At 49.6% G+C, this 21,153-nt stretch overlaps 1 protein-coding gene across 1 annotated transcript; it reads right to left on the bottom strand.

Moving 5' to 3' along the window:
• Nucleotides 1-894: 894 nt before the first annotated feature.
• On the bottom strand, nt 895-18,980 carry yl (Putative vitellogenin receptor yl). Its single transcript, XM_075695257.1, has 31 exons — nt 18,846-18,980; nt 18,410-18,535; nt 17,547-17,939; nt 16,502-16,618; nt 15,695-16,042; nt 12,994-13,165; nt 12,480-12,877; nt 12,305-12,424; nt 10,586-10,802; nt 10,232-10,414; nt 9,603-9,803; nt 8,997-9,205; nt 8,696-8,821; nt 8,219-8,335; nt 8,044-8,160; nt 7,591-7,824; nt 6,577-6,696; nt 6,256-6,387; nt 5,871-6,023; nt 5,587-5,706; nt 5,152-5,271; nt 4,959-5,084; nt 4,743-4,903; nt 3,639-3,862; nt 3,294-3,506; nt 2,909-3,105; nt 2,666-2,788; nt 2,380-2,485; nt 2,003-2,168; nt 1,478-1,636; nt 895-1,176 (listed from the first exon to the last, which is right to left on the bottom strand). Exons 1-31 carry the CDS (start codon nt 18,892-18,894, stop codon nt 1,030-1,032), a joined length of 5,394 nt encoding a protein of 1,797 aa, XP_075551372.1. The 5' UTR covers nt 18,895-18,980; the 3' UTR covers nt 895-1,029.
• Nucleotides 18,981-21,153: the final 2,173 nt, after the last annotated feature.

Raw genomic sequence — 21,153 nt, 5'->3', positions numbered from 1 at the left:
TTGCGAATCAAAACCTTCCTCGTCCCTTCAAGGCGATCCTGCTCTCCTATACCACTGAAATATGACTCGCTTTTCCCTCCTCGTACGGTGACGCTGTGTGGGGGTTCGCCTAATCACTGACGAACATCGCGCGCCTTATATTGCTGCCAAGTGACACTGGGAAACTTCAGCGACGTTGAAAAAAAAAGTGCATTTACGGGAATATATTTACGGGAAGATAAGACTAAACCTGCGAACAAAAAATGAATGCAAAAGCGAACTGCCTCTACAATATCGCGTTTCCTTCTGTACCTGGCACACAACGGCAGGCCAGAGCCACCAGACTCACTTGGAGTCAGTGAAACGTCGATATAAGCGCTCGCTCGAAAAAGATTTCCACTAACGATATGACCCCTTGAGCTACATACCTGCGGCCAATGACAAGAACTTCAGCGAGATAGATTTGCCTAAGGACCCCAGAAGAAAATTTACTGAACATTCTGCTCGCACTGCGTTAGAAAGCCTACGCGCTGCGAGAGCACGATGCCTAGCTTAAGATACGAGGAACAACTGCAGGCACTTTTGTTGAAAAAGGCAACAGGGTCTCTCGATCTACGGAAAGGGAGCGAGCTTGTTGGACATGGAACTGGCGAGATTACGGCACGTCGTAGCAGTATAGCGCATATGATGAGAACTAAGTCAAAGCTAGCCGAAGCTTGCCGTATGGAAAGATGGCCTAATATACCTTCAGCCTACCATGCAGCGTACGACTACACGCATCCGCCGAATTGCGCAGCGGAAACAGGTAATTGATCTGCCGCATAGCCACCGGTTGAGAATATCTATCCCACAGGCAGTTCAAGTTTGCCACCAATGGGAGAAAAGGGAGACAAAGGAAGCTGGGTGTAAAAATACTGCTTTTTATTTGTTAGATAAAAGCCATTTTGAACAGCAACATCTTAAAAGCTATCTGTAAGTATACAGAGCATGTATAAATTAAATGGCACTCATTATACAATATACAAACGGGTGACGTTCGGCCTGCGACCGCTAGTGCTTCCGGAAGAAGAAAACTTCGTTCTTCGCGGCAGAGTCTGTGGCAAGGGAGCACGTGGATTTGTCTTTTGAAGACGAAGACTGGAGAGATTCGCTGGAAGACCACCGCTTGAACTGGCCATCATCGGTGAGAAGCTGCGACTGAAAGAAACGGGCAAGTTAGTGCATGGACACAACATTGAGAGAGGCGTTGAAGCAGGCAAGGTGCCAAGTAAAACCGTGCAATTTGGCTCACTGGGAGTCCCAACGTAATCTGTTCGAGAAAACAATGAAAGGATGAGAAAAGCGGCGGATGCGCGTCTTCATTCAAATATGCCGAAGAAAGGTGAAAGGTTCGTTTATCAAGTTTCGCATCGCCGAAGACACCTTGAGCTGAGAGGTAAGGATGATACAGGAGTGCAGGTTAAAAGCAAGTAATATGGACAAGCTGAGAAGTGCATACTTTACGATTGGAGAACGCAGGATTGACGAAGCCAGGGGCAGGGGTCATGGCGTGGTAATCCTCATCGGCGGCAACAGGGTGCTCATCCTCTAGCAAGCCCTGCCGCTTCCTGAAGGTAGGTTTCTTGAAGCTGATGGAGAAATCCAAGGCCGCAAGCTTCTCCCTAAGAAAGGACGTAAGAGCAGAGAATTAAGGAATCTGGGCTGTTCAGGTGCACTAACGCGTACGAAAGCATCGACGGTGTGGGAGAAGGCACAATGACAACACTTTCAAAAACGAAAGCAAGACTTAACGAGATGTGAAACTATGGCCGACAGACCAATAACGAAAGGCCAGAACAATGTGCGATATCATGATAGACGCCACTTAGTGAGTGAAGAGCGCACCAGATGGCGCTAAATGCAGCAATTTTTAGGAAGTTAAAACAGGATATAGATCGACGGTAAGCGAGGTTACAACTGCGCCAAGCGAAAATCCGCACTGGGAAGGAGAGCAATGATTGGTACGAGAAACATGCTGTCAGACTTGCCTGTTTCTCCGGTAGAGTACGTAGCCAAGGACAAGCAAGGCCACACACAGGGTGCTGACTAGGATGGAGGCAAGCGCTGTAGAGTGGGAGCTGGACTGCTGAGGCAGCGTTGAAATAACCATAGCATCCTTGCAGGAAGGTCCATTGAAACCGTTGAGACACCTGCGAGAAGGTTTGCTATTCGGATATTGCGCAAATATGCGGCGAAATAGAGATGAGTCCAGAGTTGCGCAGACTAGCTGCAGACGCAAGGGAAACTTAGTACAGGCATGGATGCTGGAGCATACGTGGGGTGCATTTCCAATCGAATGGCTCAGTCTTTCGAATAAACTGTACATAAAGAGGTCACGTGATGCATGATCCATTAACTTACTTGCAGAAGTAAGAACCGTTGGCGGAGATGCAGCGGCCACCGTTCAGACACACAGGATTGCAGAACTGACCAAGGACGTCGGAGCTGGTCAAATTGTAGTGCTCATCTGGGTGAGAACAGGGAAAACTCTTGTGGCGACACCCGTTTGCTCGGCAGAAGGTGTGAACGTATTCATAAATACGCTGCAGCAGCGTAGGCTAACGACGCAGATGGGTAAATTCGGGTCGGAGAGTGCGTAGGAACGAATCCCAGGAAGCGAAGATTGCCAAGCCAAGCGAAATCTTACCGGATTCTATACAGGTGTGAGCGTCGTGTGCCAGAGAGTAGCCATGAGAGCAAGCACACGTGTACGCACTAGGGTTCAGTAGGCAGACGTGTGCACACTGGTTGCGTGCGCAGCGGTTTACACCTGGGTAAATACAGCAATAGGAAACCAAAATGTCGGGTTGTAAAAGTGAACGCAACAAGAGCATGCTGGTTTGATTGTTGTTGCAGGCTAGTGGTTAATAGGATTAAGGCAAACTTTTACCACTTGGTTGGTGAACAGCATGAAGAACTTTGAGAACCGTGGCTTTGGCTGTGCCGTGATGTACAAGGCCAATGTTGCTGCCGGTGTATTTGTTGCAGGCCATCAGGGAGTCGGAGCCCCAGTCAGACCAGTACAGCCAGTCTTCGAACAGAGCGATGCTGAAAGGGCTTGACAGGCCAGCACCTCGGACCAATTTTCTGTAATCGACCATTCAGGAAGTAAGCGGAAAGCCACGTTTGAACGACGGGAAGAATTATGCGGTATGGCCGAGCTGCAGGCAACAAGTTTGTGTGGGCGGTTCAGTATAGCCACTGCTGCTTAAGTGTACACGGTAGCAGGTGCAAGTTACGGGTGATTGAAAAGGGTTACAGAACTGGCGCCTCACCGTTGTTTGCCATCGTATGTTGCACTTTCAATGACATTCTTGTTCGCGTCAGACCAATAGATGCGCTTATGAACGGCGTCAACGGTAATGGAGCAAGGCCACAAAATCTTATCCGTGAGCAAGACAACTCTGGTAGTGCCGTCCATGTTTGAGCGCTCAATGAGGCCGTGGTCCTTGTTGACAACTTCGTGCCATACAGCCCAGAACATCAACCTGAAATCATTCAGAGGGTAGAAGTATACCATCCCAGAGCTGGTGGACACTGAACACCACTTTGAAATGCGGAGTCTAGGAGGAAATAGTACAGAATAAGCAAGAAAATAGTGGCTAGCAAGACTTACTAACCCATCGTTAGCAGAAAGTGCAAACGTGTTAAGGTGCGAGTACGTCGTATCTAAGACGTCGGTGCAGTGTTTGAATGTAGGCTCGCACGCTTGGATGTGAACCCAGCCGTCGGTGAAGTAAATGTTGCCGGCGACCCAATCGACCGCAATATGGTGGGGCTTGTGGATGTCTTCGAGAAGTGTAAACTGCTTGCCGTTGCCTACGGTCATAACGTTGATGATACCCTGAAAAGTGGTGAAGCGCCAGTTCAGACGAACAGAAGTAATAAAAGTTATGCGACAGGCAAACCGAGCACTACGAGAAGTCGCAACATACGGCGAAGGGAAGAGCTTAGCATGCAACGTAAGGTGACGAGTCACTGAACATGCTTGAACTATATGGCTTGCTGGTGTACACTCGAAAAGACAGCCAGGAAAGGGGAAAGGCAGGGAGGTTAACCAGAGGGGAAGATCCAGTTTGCTAGCATAGGCTGGGGGAGGGGGTAAAGCAGAGATGAAAGAAAGGGGCATAGACATACAATCACAGTTGGGCATTTATGTATAGCGTCACCGCACAGCGCAGTAGCAATTGCGAAATCTGGTAAGGCTACAGCCACTTGTCCAATTCTGTTGCCTTTGAAACTGAAACAGTGCCCCGTCGCCGTCCACTGCGATGGCGACTCGAAGGTGTACAGGGTGGCTAGGAGATGGGAGTTATTGAAGCGTCTGTGTGTACTTGGACAACAAAGTTTAATTAAAGCACTGAAAGGAGGTGCCGTCATCCAAGCACATATAGTCTATACTTTCCATTTACAGGTGTCCTCTAAGCGCCGGAGAAACGGCTCGAAGGTGCACGCCGTGTATTTTTGGCACCAGAAAACTGAATGAAAGAATGCCAATACAATTCTGAATTTCAGCTTACGCGACATCAAATACATGCAGATTCCCTGCTAGAGTTACGTACGTACTGGGTTAGCAGCAGCTATCCGGGATTATATGGTACCGGAGAATCGTGAAGTGTGCGAGTGATAAGGCTGCCATCGAAAGGCACGTTCAGAAGAAAAGTCGCGAACGTAAAGCACGTGCCCAACAGGTAATGCATGGGAAGTACAGGAAGTAGGGGTACCTCGTCCATTTCCGTCCAGAAGATGGACTTGTCAGCGACGCGGTAGTCCATGCCATGCATATCGGAAAGAGAATCTTCAGCAAGTAAATGCTGAGCATGACCGTGCATTGAAAAGCTCCGGATCTGGTTAGGAAGCATGTAGAGCAGGAACGCTTCGCCATCTGAAAGCGCAGTGCCGATTAGGAATAAAAATCGGCGGCAACAGGCGTTACGTACATTGAACCTTGCAGTACCGACGGTCGACACCGAGGGCGTAACCATCCGCGCATGTGCACTTGAAGCCGCCCTTCGAGTTCTGACAGAAGTGGCTGCAATGGCCGGGAGTTGCACATTCGTCGACGTCTGGAGGAGAGTTCCCCAAGAGGATTAGGTCAGTGCCGCGTCGGGACAAAAACAGCGCCTAACCTACCATCGCACGATTTGTGGTCCGAGTTCAGGCGGTAACCGGGTTGACAGGAACAAATCGGACCAGATGGAGATTCCCGGCAGATGTGAGCGCAGCCTCCATTAGCGGTGCCGCAATGTTTGACTGCAAGTATTAACACAGCACGCAGGCGTTGCATGTGAACACAGTGGCGACTTGAAGAGCAGCGCACACAGAAAACCGACATTGACCAGGAAGCTCAAGTTTACTGGAGTGCAGCCTGAAGAGCTAGTCCAAGCAGTAGGGGCTAGAGAAATGAGCGCGCGCCATGCCGTCACGAATCGCCGGGCTCCGGTTTAATGCACATTAACGACGATGAAGTCACTTGCGCAGCGAAATGGGGCATGTATCAGAGCCTGGAGCTGGCAGTATTCCAGAAGAGTAAAGTGAAAGCTGTTGAGAGAAATAATAGAACTGTACCGCAATGGCTGCCTTCATCCGAGAAATCGGCGCAATCTGTGCGTCCGTCGCAGACACTGGTCCAGGCGATGCATTCGTGGGAACCGCACTGGAATTCGTTGCCCCAGCAAGCAGCCACAGCTGTAAAAAAAATGCAACACGAGGGAAAGACTACATAGGAATGGAACGTCCAACTATGGTAGCAGGGTCATTTGAGAGAGTGGTAGTGATAATGCGGCAAGCAAGAGACAACGCCACCTTTGGAGTATTTCACATTGCAACGGAGGTGCGAGAATAGCACTCACTTGTTGTGGCAACTTGCGTGGTGGGGTGACAGCGAGGAAGGAGTTCATCCATGCCGTCGCCGCAGTCGTCGTCACCGTCGCAGAGCCAGCTTTGCAGAATGCAGCGCTTCGTTCCAGTGCAGAAGAACTCCGCTGATTGGCATATGGGCGCAGCTGTGAAAGTGCAATAGCGAGAAGTCTGCAAGGTGTGCATGAGGGTATGCAAAGCCACGCAGAGGGAGCGGGAAATGGAAGTTTCGCTAGGACTGGAGTGGTCGAAGCGGCTCGCGTGCGCCCACATGATGCTCAACAAATTCAGTAACCTCAACCTTGCTTCCGATGAGGCGTGCTCGAGTTGACGCCGTTATGTTGAAGAGAAAGTAACGGGGCATAAGGAAAAGCTTACAGCAGTTGCGCTCGTCCCTGCCGTTGTGGCAGTCGACGTAGCCGTCACACATGTCGTGGGCGTAGATGCAATGGCCATCACCACAGTCGACCATGCCCGTGGAACACTTCGATCGGTTGACTTTCGCATAATCTGAGACGGGTAGAGCAAATAGACGAAGCATTAAGGACGCAGGGGAAATTATCCACGAAGGAAGCAGCGTGACCATGCTACGCTGCCCAATGGATTACCTTGGGCGGCAACGAGATATCGCCGTTTGATTAAAGTTCATGGATGCATATTTGGTCGCGAACATTAAAACGAAAGAGCGGGCAGGCTCACCACAGCCAACTTCGTCGGAGGAGTCTTCACAGTCGTTGTCGTGATCGCAGCGAAGCCTCTTGTCCAGGCACTGGCCGTTGGTGCAGCGGAAATCGTCGACCAAGCAGGTGAGGGGTTCGGCTGCAGGGAAAGTGACGCATCAATGTCGGAAAAGGTGATGAAAGTAGTCAGCGAAGTATGGGCGAGGAGGTAGGAATCTGGTGTGGAAGAATAGCTTTAGAAACGTGCGACCGAAACGAACTTCATTCCCTGGAACAATGGCCATGAGAACAGATGCGACCACCGAGAGGTATTGAAGGAGACTTTGTAACGGTGGCGGTAATGCTGGTTTTATCTGAAAAGTGAGGTGGACAAGATTGACGAACTTGCAGAAGGCGGGGCATGGACGAGTTGTGTCGAACTGGTTGGAAGCAAAACATGCCGATGTTCGAAAGAATGGCCTGGAATATGCGGTTTGTCAAGCGGAAACGCTCAAGCGGAATGTTCGGCGTAGCAAACGAGAATTCAGCGTACGCGTTGGACATGCACAAATGAAGGAGTGGTGTATACTGAAGTCGTGCAATTTACAATACCTGGTGCTGGTTACTTTGATATGGTTCAGGACTAGATAGGTTTGCAGTACTTGGACGTGCTACAAGGCAAAATTTTGGCAGAGTTAAGGGCAGACCTCAAAAGAGGCACGATTTTTGAATATCTTCGCCGCCGTAATGCTCAGCGTGGATCGGCTTCTGATTAGGAACTGCAATATACATTGGGAAGTGAATGAAATACGCAGTCTATGCGTTACCAGAACATCGTGAATTGAGACCGGTAAGCGATTGAGACCAAAGGCAGGGATGGTAACCGCAAACTTACGCCGAGGGACGGATGAAGGCATAGAAATACGTAAGGCGAGTACCGAGGCGGTGCGCTCACGCACGCACGCGGAGGACCGGACTAAGTACGCACATGGGTTTATTAGTACGCTAAATGCCCATGTGAAAAGAACATGCAAGCACAATTAGATTCACTTACTGCAGTTTTTTTCGTCCGAGGAATCGGTACAGTCAGCATGGCCATCGCAAGTCCAGTCATGCGGAATGCACTGGCCATTGGCGCAGCGGTCGTGACCGCTCGGACAGCGTACACCACTGCAGTTCAGCTCGTCGTCACCATCGGGGCAGTCTTCAGAGCCATCACAACGCCAGTAGAGAGGGACACAGACTCCGCTGCGGCAGGTGTACTGGTGGGTAGCGCAAGTCTGCCGGGCTACGAAAAGAAGCCTGCTTAGCAAGATTTACGAACACGTTGACGTGAGAAATGTGACGTGCGCTGCATTATTGAAGATTAGAGCCATTGATTGGTGCCACTGGACACAGTCTGCATGACCAGTGGCGCTGGAGGAAGCCACGCATACGACTTCCGTATACGATAGTACTTGATTAAACAGTGGCAGTAAGGCTTCACAGAAGAAGAAGCAATTCTCACTGCAGTTCTTTTCGTCGGAGAGATCGCCACAGTCGTTGTAGCCATCACACCGCCACTCGTTTTCAATGCAACGTCCGTTGGAGCAGGTGAAGTCAGTGGAGGGACACGTGGCTGGGCCTGCGTGAAGGAGTATGGTAGTCTAATGGGAAGGACTTAAGAATATCGAAAGCAATACCGCAAGATGCTTCGTCCGCATTGTCGGAGCAGTCCTTGTGACCGTCGCACCAGTAGGTGGCGGCGATGCAACGGCCAGCGCATGGGAGCTCGTGCGGACGGCAGGTGCCATTTTCAACTGAAACAGGCGGGAAAAGGAGAGACTGAACTGGTATGACGGGAGCAAGCCATCAGTGTCGCTATCGGAGAAAGACCTGCGAGTCCTCGGTTTAGCGTCGTAACTATTGCAGTGTATGTTAATGGCTTCGATACGTGTACGGTTGATCAACATGCACACCCGAGTGTTCTTTGGTTTGTTCCCCTCGTTCGGTATATATTTATGAATGCGTGGGAAAATAAAATCTACAGTTGAAAGCAGCAAGATGTATGCGTTGCTTTCTACGTCCTCATTTAAGCGCGCCGAGATCCTATCATGCAATCGGAACCAACTAGCCCGCCAACGTGCTTTAAGTAAGCAGTGCAAGAAATGCAAAAGGACCTCGACAGGTGGTGGCGTCAGCGTTGAGGGCCATTCCAGGTGGACAGAAGCAAGAACGGTCTGTAGTGCGAACAGGTAGGCAGGTGTGGGAGCAACCGCCATTGTTTTGGCCACATGGACCGGGCGCTGCAAGACGAGAAAAAGTACGGTAACGACCATTAGTGGGCATGAAGGAAACCGAGATCCGGAAGGCACGCAGGAAAGGCGGGGGCAAGGAATGGTAGTGCATGACGAGCATGTTACGAAGTGTGCTATTGCAACGAATAAGCGGGTGAAGAGGGTGGAAAGTCTGAATACTTGCCGAACGGTGGAACTTGAGATGCGATGATCACACGCCGCGAATAGGTGCCGTTCCGTTTAGAAGGCAGTGGAACATGACGAAGGTTGGGCTCGACAGATAGATCGATGTACTCGAGGGATGCGTGGTCACGGGATATCCAGTGGATTTCATTATGCGCAGCAGACACAGAAGAGACGTGCGCTTTCACTTGTTGAACGATGAAAGGGGTCCTGAAAGGAAAAGAAATAACGACCAAGAATGCTGAAAGGCAAGCGTTAATGAAGGGAGGTGCTCCAAGCGGGCAATTACGGAGAAATGGGTAAATGCGGGAAGTGGCGGTCATGTACTGTGAGAAGAGCTAGGTATTAAATTGACCATTAGAAATCGTGTATTAAGACAGCGGAATGGTGCTCCTATGGAGTAATGGAAGTGCATAGAGAGCGGTGACGTACTAGCTGTGTCTTTTGAAGCTGTAATAGCTCAGCTGGACGTGAAAGTAACGAGATGGGAGAAATTAAGGAATGATTGCGAAAAGAATAGGTTATAGAACGGACGTATCAGCCACACGTGAGGCTGCGAGAGTTAGTTCGCGTAAACGTGCTGCAAGAAGAGGTTCAAAATGCTTACGCGGAGAACAAGTTGCGAAGGTCTAAGGATTCGATGGTTCCACGAGTGGCGTCAGCCCAGACGAGCTTCCGAGCTACAAGATCGACGCTGAGGGAGACTGGAAGCAGTAGAGTGGCTAAGGGAAGAATCTGGGGGCTTTGGCCATCCATTGTGTACGAGGTAATGGTCGGTGCATCGCCGGCGCTCAGCACGAAAAGTATGCTGTAAAGGAACAAGTGAACATGCAGAATTTTGTGGTTCTGGAGCGCGATGTGCTGGCGAGACTCAGCAGTAGCACTGTTTGCGGCGGTGTATCCCTTTGCTTATTACAGCCATGGGTATAAGGAATGAAGTTAAATTAAGGTGTTTGACGTGCCAATGCCACCCTCCAATGACAAGGCACGTGGGATTAATGGTGACCACTTGCGGTTCCTTAACGTGCAGCCACAGGGAAGTAAAGGGATTATTTCATATTTCGCCCCCATCTGAATGTGGCCGCCGTGGCCGGGACGTAATACCGCGACCTCGCACTTAGCGGCGCAATACCGAAGCCACTAAGCAACCACGGCGGTTGCATGGGTACACGCAAGCTATTGTATAGGTGGATTGCGTTATGTCTACGTGAGAAACTAAAGTGCCGAAAGGCTTACCCAGCGAAAGGGTAAAGAGCAAGACCAACTGGTCGGCGGAGGTCGTCCCGGATGATGGCATGACCGGAACCATTTGCACGGCACACTTCGAGCGTGTATTTGTCAGCGTCCACCCAGTAGAGAAGTTGATGAGCGACGTCGAAATCCATGCCGAAGACGGAGCCAATGTGATCATGGACGGTCCTGCAAAAGAAAGGAATGAAGCGGAACTAGATGCTGTAGCAGTCGATGGCGAGAACTGCTGATGAACGGAAACGAAGATTGAACGCCGAAACATCGTGAAGCAGGCGATGAGCCTGTGAAGCCCACCGATACCATGTGCCCTCCATGCAAGAAGCATAGGTGAATGCCTACCATTGGTTGAAAGTGTTGACGTTGATTGCAGACAGGATTTCGTGGCGATTGTCACTGTAGTGGAGCGTTTGGTTGGACCAGTCAAAGGCCAAGGCGCTGATCATTCCCAAATTGGAAAACGGCAACGCTACGGGGAGAGGAGGGCCAACCCTGTCGAGATCAATTTTGTAGAGCAAGTCCTCTTCAGCTACGACGACGAAACGGAAGTCCTTGGTAACTGAAAAGAGATGCGTGCAATTTAACGCGAGAGCAAGAATAGTGACAGGAGTGTGGCATTCATGCGAATGATATAAGGGCGGCGCGAGTGAGGTTATGAAGCCCAATATCTCTCAAGCACGCGAGTGATTGACGCCTAAGTCGCGGTTATGGAGGCCAGGCATAATCTAGACCGATAGAAAAGGGCCGGCACCCTGTGAGGGTCAATGACTTAAATATACGGCGCCGCGAACGAAGTCCGAAATAACCGATGCCGTGTATTTACAGCGCCGGCTGTTCGTTTGAAAAACGCGCCAATTTCCCAACTTTTCCCGTCATATGCTGCCACTATGCGAGACTTCAGAGAATTTTTTGCGCGCCTCCCTCTGTTTGCGTTGTACGGTTTGTTGTAGCGCTGTAGTTCGCTCCCGCCAGTACCGCTCGCGCATTGGCGCGCGGGCGGGTGGCTGTTTGTGCTTTGTTCCATGGCCGGTTTCGGCTTCTTGCGCTTGCAACTGATGGTAGTCCGGTTACTAGTAGCTCAAAGGGCAACCGCTTGTTTATCGCTCGTTTAGTGCTCACGGGGGTGCGCATAGGAACGATGCCGCCGTGCAAGCGCTTCCGTTGCTTTTTTTCATTCGGGAAAACCAATTGCCTCTGGTTATCGAGAAGATGAAGATTAGCGGAAGCTTGTCGCACGTTTTGCCGTTTGACGGGCACGCACCTATGCAGTTCGATTACGCTATGGAAGTACATATGAGTGTAAGAGCGGGAGCATTTGAGTTGCGAAATGTTTTCGTGTGGGCATTTTCAAAGATGAACTGTAACAAGGGATCAAAATTTGAATTCTTGCAAGTTTACTTCCTTTTTTTTTTACTGTCATTCATGAATGAAGAGTACATATACCAACGCAAAATTTTTTGCACCCCTTACGGTCACCCTAGAAAAATTGCGGTAAATTTTTTCGGGTATAACTCGAACAAGAATTGGAATATGAAATAAAAAAAATGACCCTGGGCGGTCGCGTATGGCAAAAAAAAAAAGACCCTTGAAGGGGTAAGAAAGCACAAGACACATTGTGCATTTGTATTCTAGCCACTACGACTATGGGACCAAACAGTTACCATGCGAGACAATCGAGTCAAGAAAAACGAACAGATGCAGTGCATTTAAGAAAACGTACGCGGTTCTCGTGCATTGCTAGTTCGTGTGTTGGTGAGCACCCGAAAGTAAAGTCAGGCGGAGTGTCGCACGAGAAAAACTAGCCACATGAACTGTACGCGGCCATGTGGGGAGCCAAGTATTGAGCGGCCGCCAGTTAACGAAGTGCAGCCATGCACAGGAAGATTTGTCCGGAAATTGAGTGCGCAAGGTGTCCCAGCGGGATCAGAAAGTGGGCGCGTTGTCCGATAAAGAATCACGTCAACGATTGCAAGTTGCGAATAGAGCAGGAAAGGCTAAATGCTAGATTTTGCAAAGGGAACGACGGCGCGAGAAATAGCGGTGGTGAAGTGAGCAGCAAACCTGTGCAAGAGCGTTTGTCGGCCAACAGCTTGTATCCAATGCGGCACAGGCACGTGTAGGAGTTCCCAGAGAGCACGCAGATGTGATGACAGGGGTTGGCCCAGCATGGATTATGGATGCCTAAGGAAGAGAAAGGTTCGGGTTAAGCGGGAAACCATAAAAAGAAATCGTGTACCTTGGAGGCGTAGGACTGGATGGTAAACGTGAACACCCATGATGTGGTTGCCGTTTTCACGCAGAACGCGATGGTGGTGCTTGCCGGTGCGCTTGTTGCTGGAATCGAGGGAGTAGGATGCCCAGTCGCTCCAGTAAACGGTGTCCTCAAAAATGGCAAGGGCAAAAGGGTGGAAGACATCTTCAGCCATGACAACAGCTCGTCTCAGGGTGGACAGTTCGAGATATTCCAGCCTGGAGAGCTTGGCGTCGCACCAGTAGAGACGGTTGGTGGTGTGATCCAATGTAAGACCGTTAGGCCAACCAAGATCGGTTGATACCAATTGCGCGACGTTGGTACCGTCCATATTCGAATGCATGACTGCCGGCTGCGCGCCCCAGTCTGTCCAGTACATGGTCCTGCATGGGTAACAGAAAAAGAGGGGGCGAGGAATGGAAACAGGTGAACCGGTTGGGTTGAGCCAAGCGATTTACAGAAAGAAACTGATGAGCAGAATTCGGTACAAATTGCATACTTTTGCGCCGGGTTTACGATGATCGCACGAGGGGAATCTATGGAGTCCGTAATCAGGGCGCTGCAAGATAGTCCATCTGTAGTGCATACAAGGATGCGCTTGACGAGAGAGTCCGTGATGTAGAGGTTATTTGTAACCCAGTCCAAAGAAAGATCTTCCAGTAGAGTTTTTTCTGAAAAAAATGGAAAGGTAAATGCAGACGAGAGAACCAAATTTTGCGTGAGTATGGTAGTGTGATTAGAAAGGGGTAGCACGGAAGTTCACGTAAGTAGTAGGTAAACGCAGCAAAGAGCTAGCAACTGGATTCGCAGGCTGGTAGGACACTGATGAGATGTCGTAATAAGGTAAAAATAAGGCAGAAGCAAGCTTACGAGGCAAAGGTCCGTACTCGAACTGAAGTGAAACAGGCAGGCAACGGTAATGTGAGCAAGCGTGTTGGGCGAATCGAATACCGCTGTAAAAAGGTTGCACTCCGTCGGTTGTATTTTGTCGCCGAATAATCGTTATCCGTCTTGCCCGCATTTCCATTCTATAACGCTGCGAGCCCGGTACTTCCTAGGCACGAACGGCTGGCGCGTTATCAACGTGACGCAGGATGCTCGACAGGAAAGTAGGGAGCGCCGAGTTTTCAAGAGAGGAAACGCAGACGAGGCAGAAGATTGTTTGGGGCCAAGATAAGCTCCAAAGCGTGTAATTGTTTTTAGGGTTCGATGTAGACTCTGCACTGCTACATGAGCGCGCCTAAGAAACATGCTAGAACTATGCGCCATCCGCTATATTGAGTGCGGTCGCGAGCTGCGACAGGAACATGAAGTTGGCGTGGCAATTTCACCACCGGAGTTGAAATTAACGTTGTGGGGTAAAAAAAAGCATCGTCACATTCGTAAAACGCGAACAGCGTTAGGAGTGTGCGTAGAAGACGCCATTGTGCGGATACTGGATGGCGACACAAATGCTGTGCTTGAACAGATACGGCGGCAGACAAACCGACGGCTCTTCAGAAGCATGTAGTCGGACGCTTTTCGAGTTGCGCAACAGGAAACTGATGTAGGCCGTCATCGAGTAATGGCCACAGAGTGCCTAAAGAAATACCCTAAAGGGAAATGTGGCGCTAGTTTGTGTCTACGGGGCTTCTCCGGAGCGTCGCTTCAACCTACACAGGAAGTACAGGCTTCTGACTTACTTCAATCGCGGCGTTTCTTTGCGGCGCAGTAAAAGAAGGTATATGGAAATATGATGGCGTAAAATTTAATTTTATGTCTACAGTAACTGGTTCAACGCACAACACGTTACATAAACTTGGTACGACTGAGATTGAAGCACGGATGACTATGGTGGACACCAGGACACAGCAGCGTGTGCAATCCTGCTCACGATTTAACGCCAGAGAATAATTTTTATAGCAGCAAGAACCGTGCTTGTATAGAAGTAATCGTTAATTTTGTGGAATTTCGTATTGTGATAAAGTGTTGCAAGCTTCAGAGGAATGCTACGACGCCGACTAGCTGCGAATGGAGAACTTCTCGCAGACGACGGGCACTTGCGAACCGTCTCGCTCTTTCGAAAGGCTGAGTCGGCTGTCACGATTGCTGAACGTCTGCAAGTACGTTTAAGCACATCTGCGGCACTGCTAGCAGGGATGCTTGATTTAATTTGATGTTGACCTACCGCTTCCGAAGCGTTACGGTGTGGCTTTGCACTTGCCCATCTGGAGACTAGACTACAGCCAGGAAGCAGCAACCTTTCCTACCTCAAGTTTGTTCTCAAAGTCCGAAAGCACGCATTTGAATGAGCGCATAAACGAGCAATGCACAATGAAGCCCTCGAAAAATTTGATTGCCAAGCCACTAGAAGTACAACTGTGTGTTGTATCAGTAGTGCCTTCTTTTTCCTATTCTGAAGTTTCATAAAGCGCTAACGCTACAGCGGCAACAACACTGAACAAACCAAGGTCCAAATGGTCAAAACATGTTGGAACGTTTACGATGCCGTCGCTTTCTCGTCAGGGCATCGATACCACACCGCGACACAAACATCGTTCCAGCCGCTTGCCCAGCGCGCCATCGCCGCTTCGAGCAACAGAACAAAGGCAGAGTGCTTTGTGTTGCACCGTCCCAATGCAGGTTATAGCTATGGCACTTAGAACGAAACCAAAGCTGCCATGAATATTTTTAGAATAGTTCGACAGTCAATAAAATGCCAATCCGTAGCCTGTACTTCCCATCATTCCCATGGTTGAACGATTGTAGCGCCAGATTTCCCCCTTAGTTATGCTAATGCGAAACTATCATAATGGCATTCGGAGGAATGACGTCGGTTGTGTTAAGCATGACTGAAGGTAGAGTGCTGCTCAGTTTGATTCGAAGACAAGAGTACTGCGCGAATGCTACGCGGTAAGTTTCAATTGCAGTGGAAACGAGAAACAGATTTATGCACGCGCTATATACATTAGAAAATTATTGCGACGATTACGATTGACGATTACGTTGTTTACGAGCTACGGTGGTAGCTTCGCCTTTAGACCCAGAATGCATACCTGCTGTGTACTCCGAAGCCTAAGGATACAAAGCGCTACGGGGCCCTTAATGTTAGCCGCGCCTATTAAGCGATTGAAACTAGAGTATGTGAACTAGCAGAGAGGGGGACTGAGTATCACGGGGCGCTAATGACCAAGAGTGCTACAGATTGTAAAGAGACTTACCTGCACTGAAGAGAGTTTTTAAGCCCGAACCATCAAGGCGGCAGGAATAAACGGACGACTTCAGAGTAGAGACATCGGTCCAATACACACGACGCTGGTCGCTGTCAAACTCCACGCCGACGGCCTGAGCCTCAGCCGGGTGGATTTCGAAATAACGGTTGGATCGAAGCCAGAGGCCACGGATTTCCTTTGTGTTTGAGTATAGGAGAAGCGGCTCAGGATCCCGTGCCTTGCAGAAGCTTTTGTCGGCGAGCTGGTAGCCCTCGAGACAGTGACAGGAGTAAGAACCAGGAGAGTTCGTGCAACCGTGACTGCAGACGTAAGGTTCTTCAGCGCATTCGTCGACATCTGGAAGTAGTGGGGGAAAGATTCAATAATTGCTGACGGTGGAACAGTGACCGATGGTCCCCAACAGGGAAAGTAGGAGTCTTGCGAGAAAGCACCCCTTATTCAAAAGTATTCACAAGATACGGAAACTAGTGGACGTCCATGAGTGCGCGGTGATCTTTTAGCGAATTAAATAACAGTCAAGGAAAGCAAGTTCAATGAAGTTCGGTGGAAGTCTAGGGGCGAACATAGACCGCGACGGCAGTCCACGAAACTTTGTGGGTACGCATTTGCGAATGGTGCGTTCATAGGGAACCAACTTCTGTAAGAAGTCGCCATAGGGGCGTGGAACCAAGGCCCTTGCACACCGATCATTCCGCGCGGCCGTGAATGGCGAGAAGTGCCGTCACGGCTAAGGTGCAAGTTCACCGCGCAGTGAAGAAACTAGCAAAAAGTACATAGGGCTAATGATAGAAGTACCTGCACAAGATATGTGGTCTGCCAAGAGGCGGAAACCGGTGTTGCAGTAACACGTAGAACCGTTGGTGGCGACGAAGCACCCTTGGCTGCATTTTTTCTGGCTGCACTCGTTGACCTCTGCAAAGGTACGAAAGGAAATCCGTGAAGGCAATGCCTCTTGTAGCAAGAATGTCAAACACCGTTACAAGCATGAGGAAGACAGATGATAGCGACTTGATTTGAGCCAGAGGAAGCCCACGGCTACAGCATCACGTCAAAGAAATTGACCGGCTTGCGAGACTCTCGTCACGGCAAAAGGCCGAAAGTGTAGTGCTGGCCAATTTTGTTGTCTTTTTTAATGCGAAAGGCATGAATGCCTTTGAGGCATTAATGCTAACCGAAGAATGGTACGGAAAATGGCCGACGGCAGAAAGTGAGAACAGGTCAAGGAGAGAATTTCTTTGACGCGTCTCCGGCAGGTTCCCGTAAATGAAGTAATCTAATGCATCAGATTAGCTCGGCGAGTTGGCGTGGTTCCATGACGAGCTAGAGAAACGACAAACGCGACAAACACGAGCGCACGTGTTATTTCTGTCTAGCTCGCTTATGCATCTTCCCGCAGTTTTTGTAGAATAAACGAATGCCGTTGAATATAGTATTCGGTAAATTTTGGTCTGAGCGGAAATCGAACCGAGACATCCTGGGTGCAAGACGAGCACGCTTCCCGACGCCACGGCGGCTCCGATCGACTAAATCTACCTCATGCGCGTACTTCGCGTCGTAGGTGTCAGAAGTAACGCCACGTCACGTCTGTAAAATAACCATTAATGACTAATGGAACGCCACTGAGCGATCCTTCGAATTATTAACTCGAAGGCAAGCGAGCGCGTTGAGACGCTTGGCGCGAATTCATTTGGCCGTACCGAGGCGCATTTAAGGCGTAGACGAGAGCTTGTGCAGACCAAAGAACTGTCAGAAGGGTCAGCAAAAGGGGCTATTAAGATTTCGTATTGCCACACGTAAGCAGTCTTGTAGTGCGCCGAATTTTTTTTTTTTTTTTACTCACTGCAGAACGCTCCTTCGTCAGCGCCGTCGCCACAATCCTTCCGGCCGTCGCACACCTTAGAAGGAAGAAGACACTGTCCGTCCAGGCACGGAAAGCGACCCTGGTCGACGTCGCAACGAGGCGCTACCGTGGTGGTGGAGGAGTTTGTAGCAGCATGACAGTTCAATTCATCGGAAGCATCTGCACAGTCTTCCGTTTCATCGCAGTGCCAGTGGTTAGGGATGCACTCATTATTGTGACAGCGGTAGCCGGTGCAGTTGCTCGAGTGGCAGTCCAGCTCGTCGGAAGAGTCGTGGCAGTCGGCTTCCCCGTCGCACACCCATATTTCTGGGACGCAGTAGCTGCCGTCGCGGCAGGCGAATTTGTCCGAGGGACATCGGTGGGCGTGGTCACCTATACGACGTGAAAGCGAGTAGGAAGAAGTCAGGCGTGTGGAACCACGGGGGCATTAACTTAGACTAAGTTACTGCGTAGCAGCGGAGAGCAGGAAACGCCAGTTGCTGGGCATGCAGAAAGAAAGGCGGAGAAGGCGGTAAAGGCAGATTGCGGTGGTGAAGCGCGGCAGTCTTAACATACGAGCGGTAACACATGGAGACCGAAACAATGGCCCGAACACTGCCGCGCAGACATGCAACAGGCGAGAAAACACGACATCCAGAATTGCGCTGAAAATTTTTCAGGCGAAAGATGGCAAGTGCAAGCCCTTAGCTGGATGGCATGGCGCCGGAACGAGCAGCTTCCCTTCGGGAGGGCGTGAGCATTTACGAACAAAGTCATGCCGAAGTTGCGGGATATGTTTCGAGATATCAAAAACTAAAAAACACCATAACCAGAAAAATACGATGCAATGCAACACTGCTTACTGCATCCGGTCTCGTCCTTGTGGTTACCGCAGTCGTTCTGGCCATCACACCTCCAGAACATGGTGATACACCGGTCGTTGCCGCAGTCAAACCAGCCTTGCTGGCACTCGCAGGCTGCGTCGCCCACTGCAGTAACAGTACGACACTTAGGAGGAGCAGAACGAATGAGGCACGTGAACTAGTAAGGCCGTCGTGCTGGAACGTGCAGCAGAAACCGTTCACGAATTACACCAATATGTCTTCGCGAAGTTCAACATCACCGATGCTCGCACACATACGATTACACAAGCATCAGCGAAAATATGTCCCTCCACGTTCTAGGAATACATGTTTAGCTCCGAAGGTGCGTTAAAGTACGGCGAAATAGACTGCGCAAGAACCAAACAGAATGCTAGACATAGTACAGTATACTGGAGAATAAAACAGTGGCTCTCACCCAGATACAAAGCAACTGCTGCCAGCACAACGCACGCGACAGACTTCATACTGCTACCGGACCAAGTGCGTCCTAACGCTGAGCTGAAAACAATTAAGAGTTCAATGGCGAAGCATGCCGGTGACGACGCCGGCGGCCAACTGAGCGGTTGCTCGCTCAAGCTTTATACTTATAACACTTCCACCGTAATCACTGGCCAATCACAGTACCATATTTAAGTGACATCATCGTTCAAGTACACGTGGCGTTTGGAACAAAATGCTTCATTCAATACTGCAGGCTTCGTTCTGGATAACCAATAATCTATGGAAGAATCAGTCGTCGCGACCGTATGTATCCTTCCTCCTTTATTTTTCGATCTGTGTTTGCGTGTTTTCTGACCGGTGATCCCAACCAAAATCTCTGAGACACGATTCTTGCCGAGTAAGCTACAGCTATCCGTATACGGGTTAACGTCATGCCGCGCAGCTAATGTCTATATATATATATATGAACAGAAAGCCTTGCATGTAAAGCTTCTTGGCATTGTGGGGCTTTTATTTAGCGCTGCTTGTTGTGTGCCTTTTGGGGGTCTTACAGATGTGATAGGTTCATTTAGATGTGCTTTCTTGAGCGCTGAGTAATTAACGGTATACTGGCGTTCAGACTTATATACAGGGTGTCGTATGTGCCCGCCAGTCATGATATGCCATTTGAGACGCTTAATTGTGTAAACTTCGTTGTCGATAAGGCAGAAGAGAGTATACCTTCACCACCAATTTGCTATCTTTGTTGGTAGCAGTTCATTTACTATAGTGTGAGTTCATTTACCAGTTCGACAAAAAAAAAAGTTATATTCGGGGGTTTTGCGTTCCAAAACCACAATCTGATTCTGAGGCGCGCCGCAGAAGAGAACTCCGATGGTTCATTAGCGTTCACCGTAATCTAAGTGCATGCCCGTTTTTTCATTTGGCTCCTTTCGAAATGCAGCCGACCGGAATCGAAGCCGCTACTTCGAGTCTGGCAGCACAACGTTAAAGCCGCTGCTAGAGCTATATAGCGCTGCGGGTGTTCACTTACCAATTCTGTATCGTGTCTTGCTGACGCGACCAAAAGCAGACGGCATCACTTTCTGTCGCTAACGCTTCCTGCCACGCTTATGTCAATAAAAGAAAGCAAAACTCATGAAGGTTCCGTTAACTTATTATTTTGTGCTGTCGTTTATAGACGTTAGAGATGCAACGTTTATGTTCCCAAACTTCCTGCGTGGTGCTTGTCGCAAAAAAAAAAAGGAAGAGAGTGTCTGAGTTTGGCGACACTCGTGTTAACTATGGCGTATTTTAATACTACTTCTACGCAGTTTCTTGGGTGGTACAACTTCTTTTACCAGTGAACGCGGTGAACGATTACTTGTCGATTCAGTTGAAATGCGTTCAATAAGCGGTGGTCCACACCGCAGTAATTCTGCATAGCTGAGCGCAGTGCATCCACCTATTACGTATCCAGTCCAACAGAGGTGAGCGTCCTTGTAGACTCTGATACGCTATGAAATTTTATGATCTTGAGCACTTCATTCGAAGGCGAAGCGTGCGGCTTTCACTTCGTCATTCCCGCTTTCAGTCGAATGCGTGGACGCCGTATACATGCCGGCAGGTTTTCCAGGCGATTGCGCGCATCTTGCTGCGATTCGACTTAGATTGAAGCGAGTTATCTGCTTGTTACGGCGCAAAATCTTGCTTTTCATGAAAAGTTAGTGATCCAGCTAACATTTTTTCGCCGCATCGACAATTAGCAATGGGTGTATCTCTTTGCCGGATAAGTTACGTGACGAGCACATCCGCTGAGAATAATAACACATATTGGACACCGAACATAGAGCTAAGCTTGTTTTAGTTAAAAATATACATAACAGATGCGCTTGCAGTCACCTAAGATGCATCGTAGAATGCGCACAGACCCACCGCGGTAGCCCAACGGTGGCTACGGCTTTGCGCTGCTGAGCTGTAGGTCGCGGGTTCGATCCTGCGCGCGGCGGCCGCATTCCGGTGGGGCCGAATGCAAAAACGCGCTCGTGTACACAGCGCGTTGGGTGCACGTGACAGAGTTCCCTGAGCCGGCCCACTACGGCTTGCCTCGTGAATTTGACATGTAAAGCCCCAGAATTTTTTTTTCTTCTTTTAGAGCGCTGACAAAACAAAGGTTTGTGAACTAAACTGTGATGCTCGCATTTTGGATTCACTGAGTTCTTTCAATTTCGTTTGCCGAAGCCGAACTCTAATTATTGACCACCATCAGCTCACCTGTGAATTTGATCACTGATGACAGCAGA

The sequence above is a fragment of the Dermacentor variabilis genome, chromosome 1 (assembly GCF_050947875.1).
Source record: "Dermacentor variabilis isolate Ectoservices chromosome 1, ASM5094787v1, whole genome shotgun sequence".
Classification (NCBI taxonomy): Eukaryota; Metazoa; Arthropoda; class Arachnida; order Ixodida; family Ixodidae; genus Dermacentor; species Dermacentor variabilis.
The sequence above is the reverse complement of the archived record's forward strand: the minus strand, read 5'-3'. Positions and strand labels throughout refer to the sequence as shown.

Excerpts from the sequence above, each read along its gene's own strand:
- yl (XM_075695257.1), bottom strand. The coding sequence starts at position 18,894 with ATGAAGTCTGTCGCGTGCGTTGTGCTGGCAGCAGTTGCTTTGTATCTG. Across the intron at positions 12,878-12,993 it reads ATCGTAAACCCGGCGCAAAA|GACCATGTACTGGACAGACT; the intron begins GTATGCAATTTG and ends TTACCCATGCAG. Across the intron at positions 8,161-8,218 it reads TGCGGACGAAGCATCTTGCG|GCCCAGCCACGTGTCCCTCC; the intron begins GTATTGCTTTCG and ends TCCTTCACGCAG.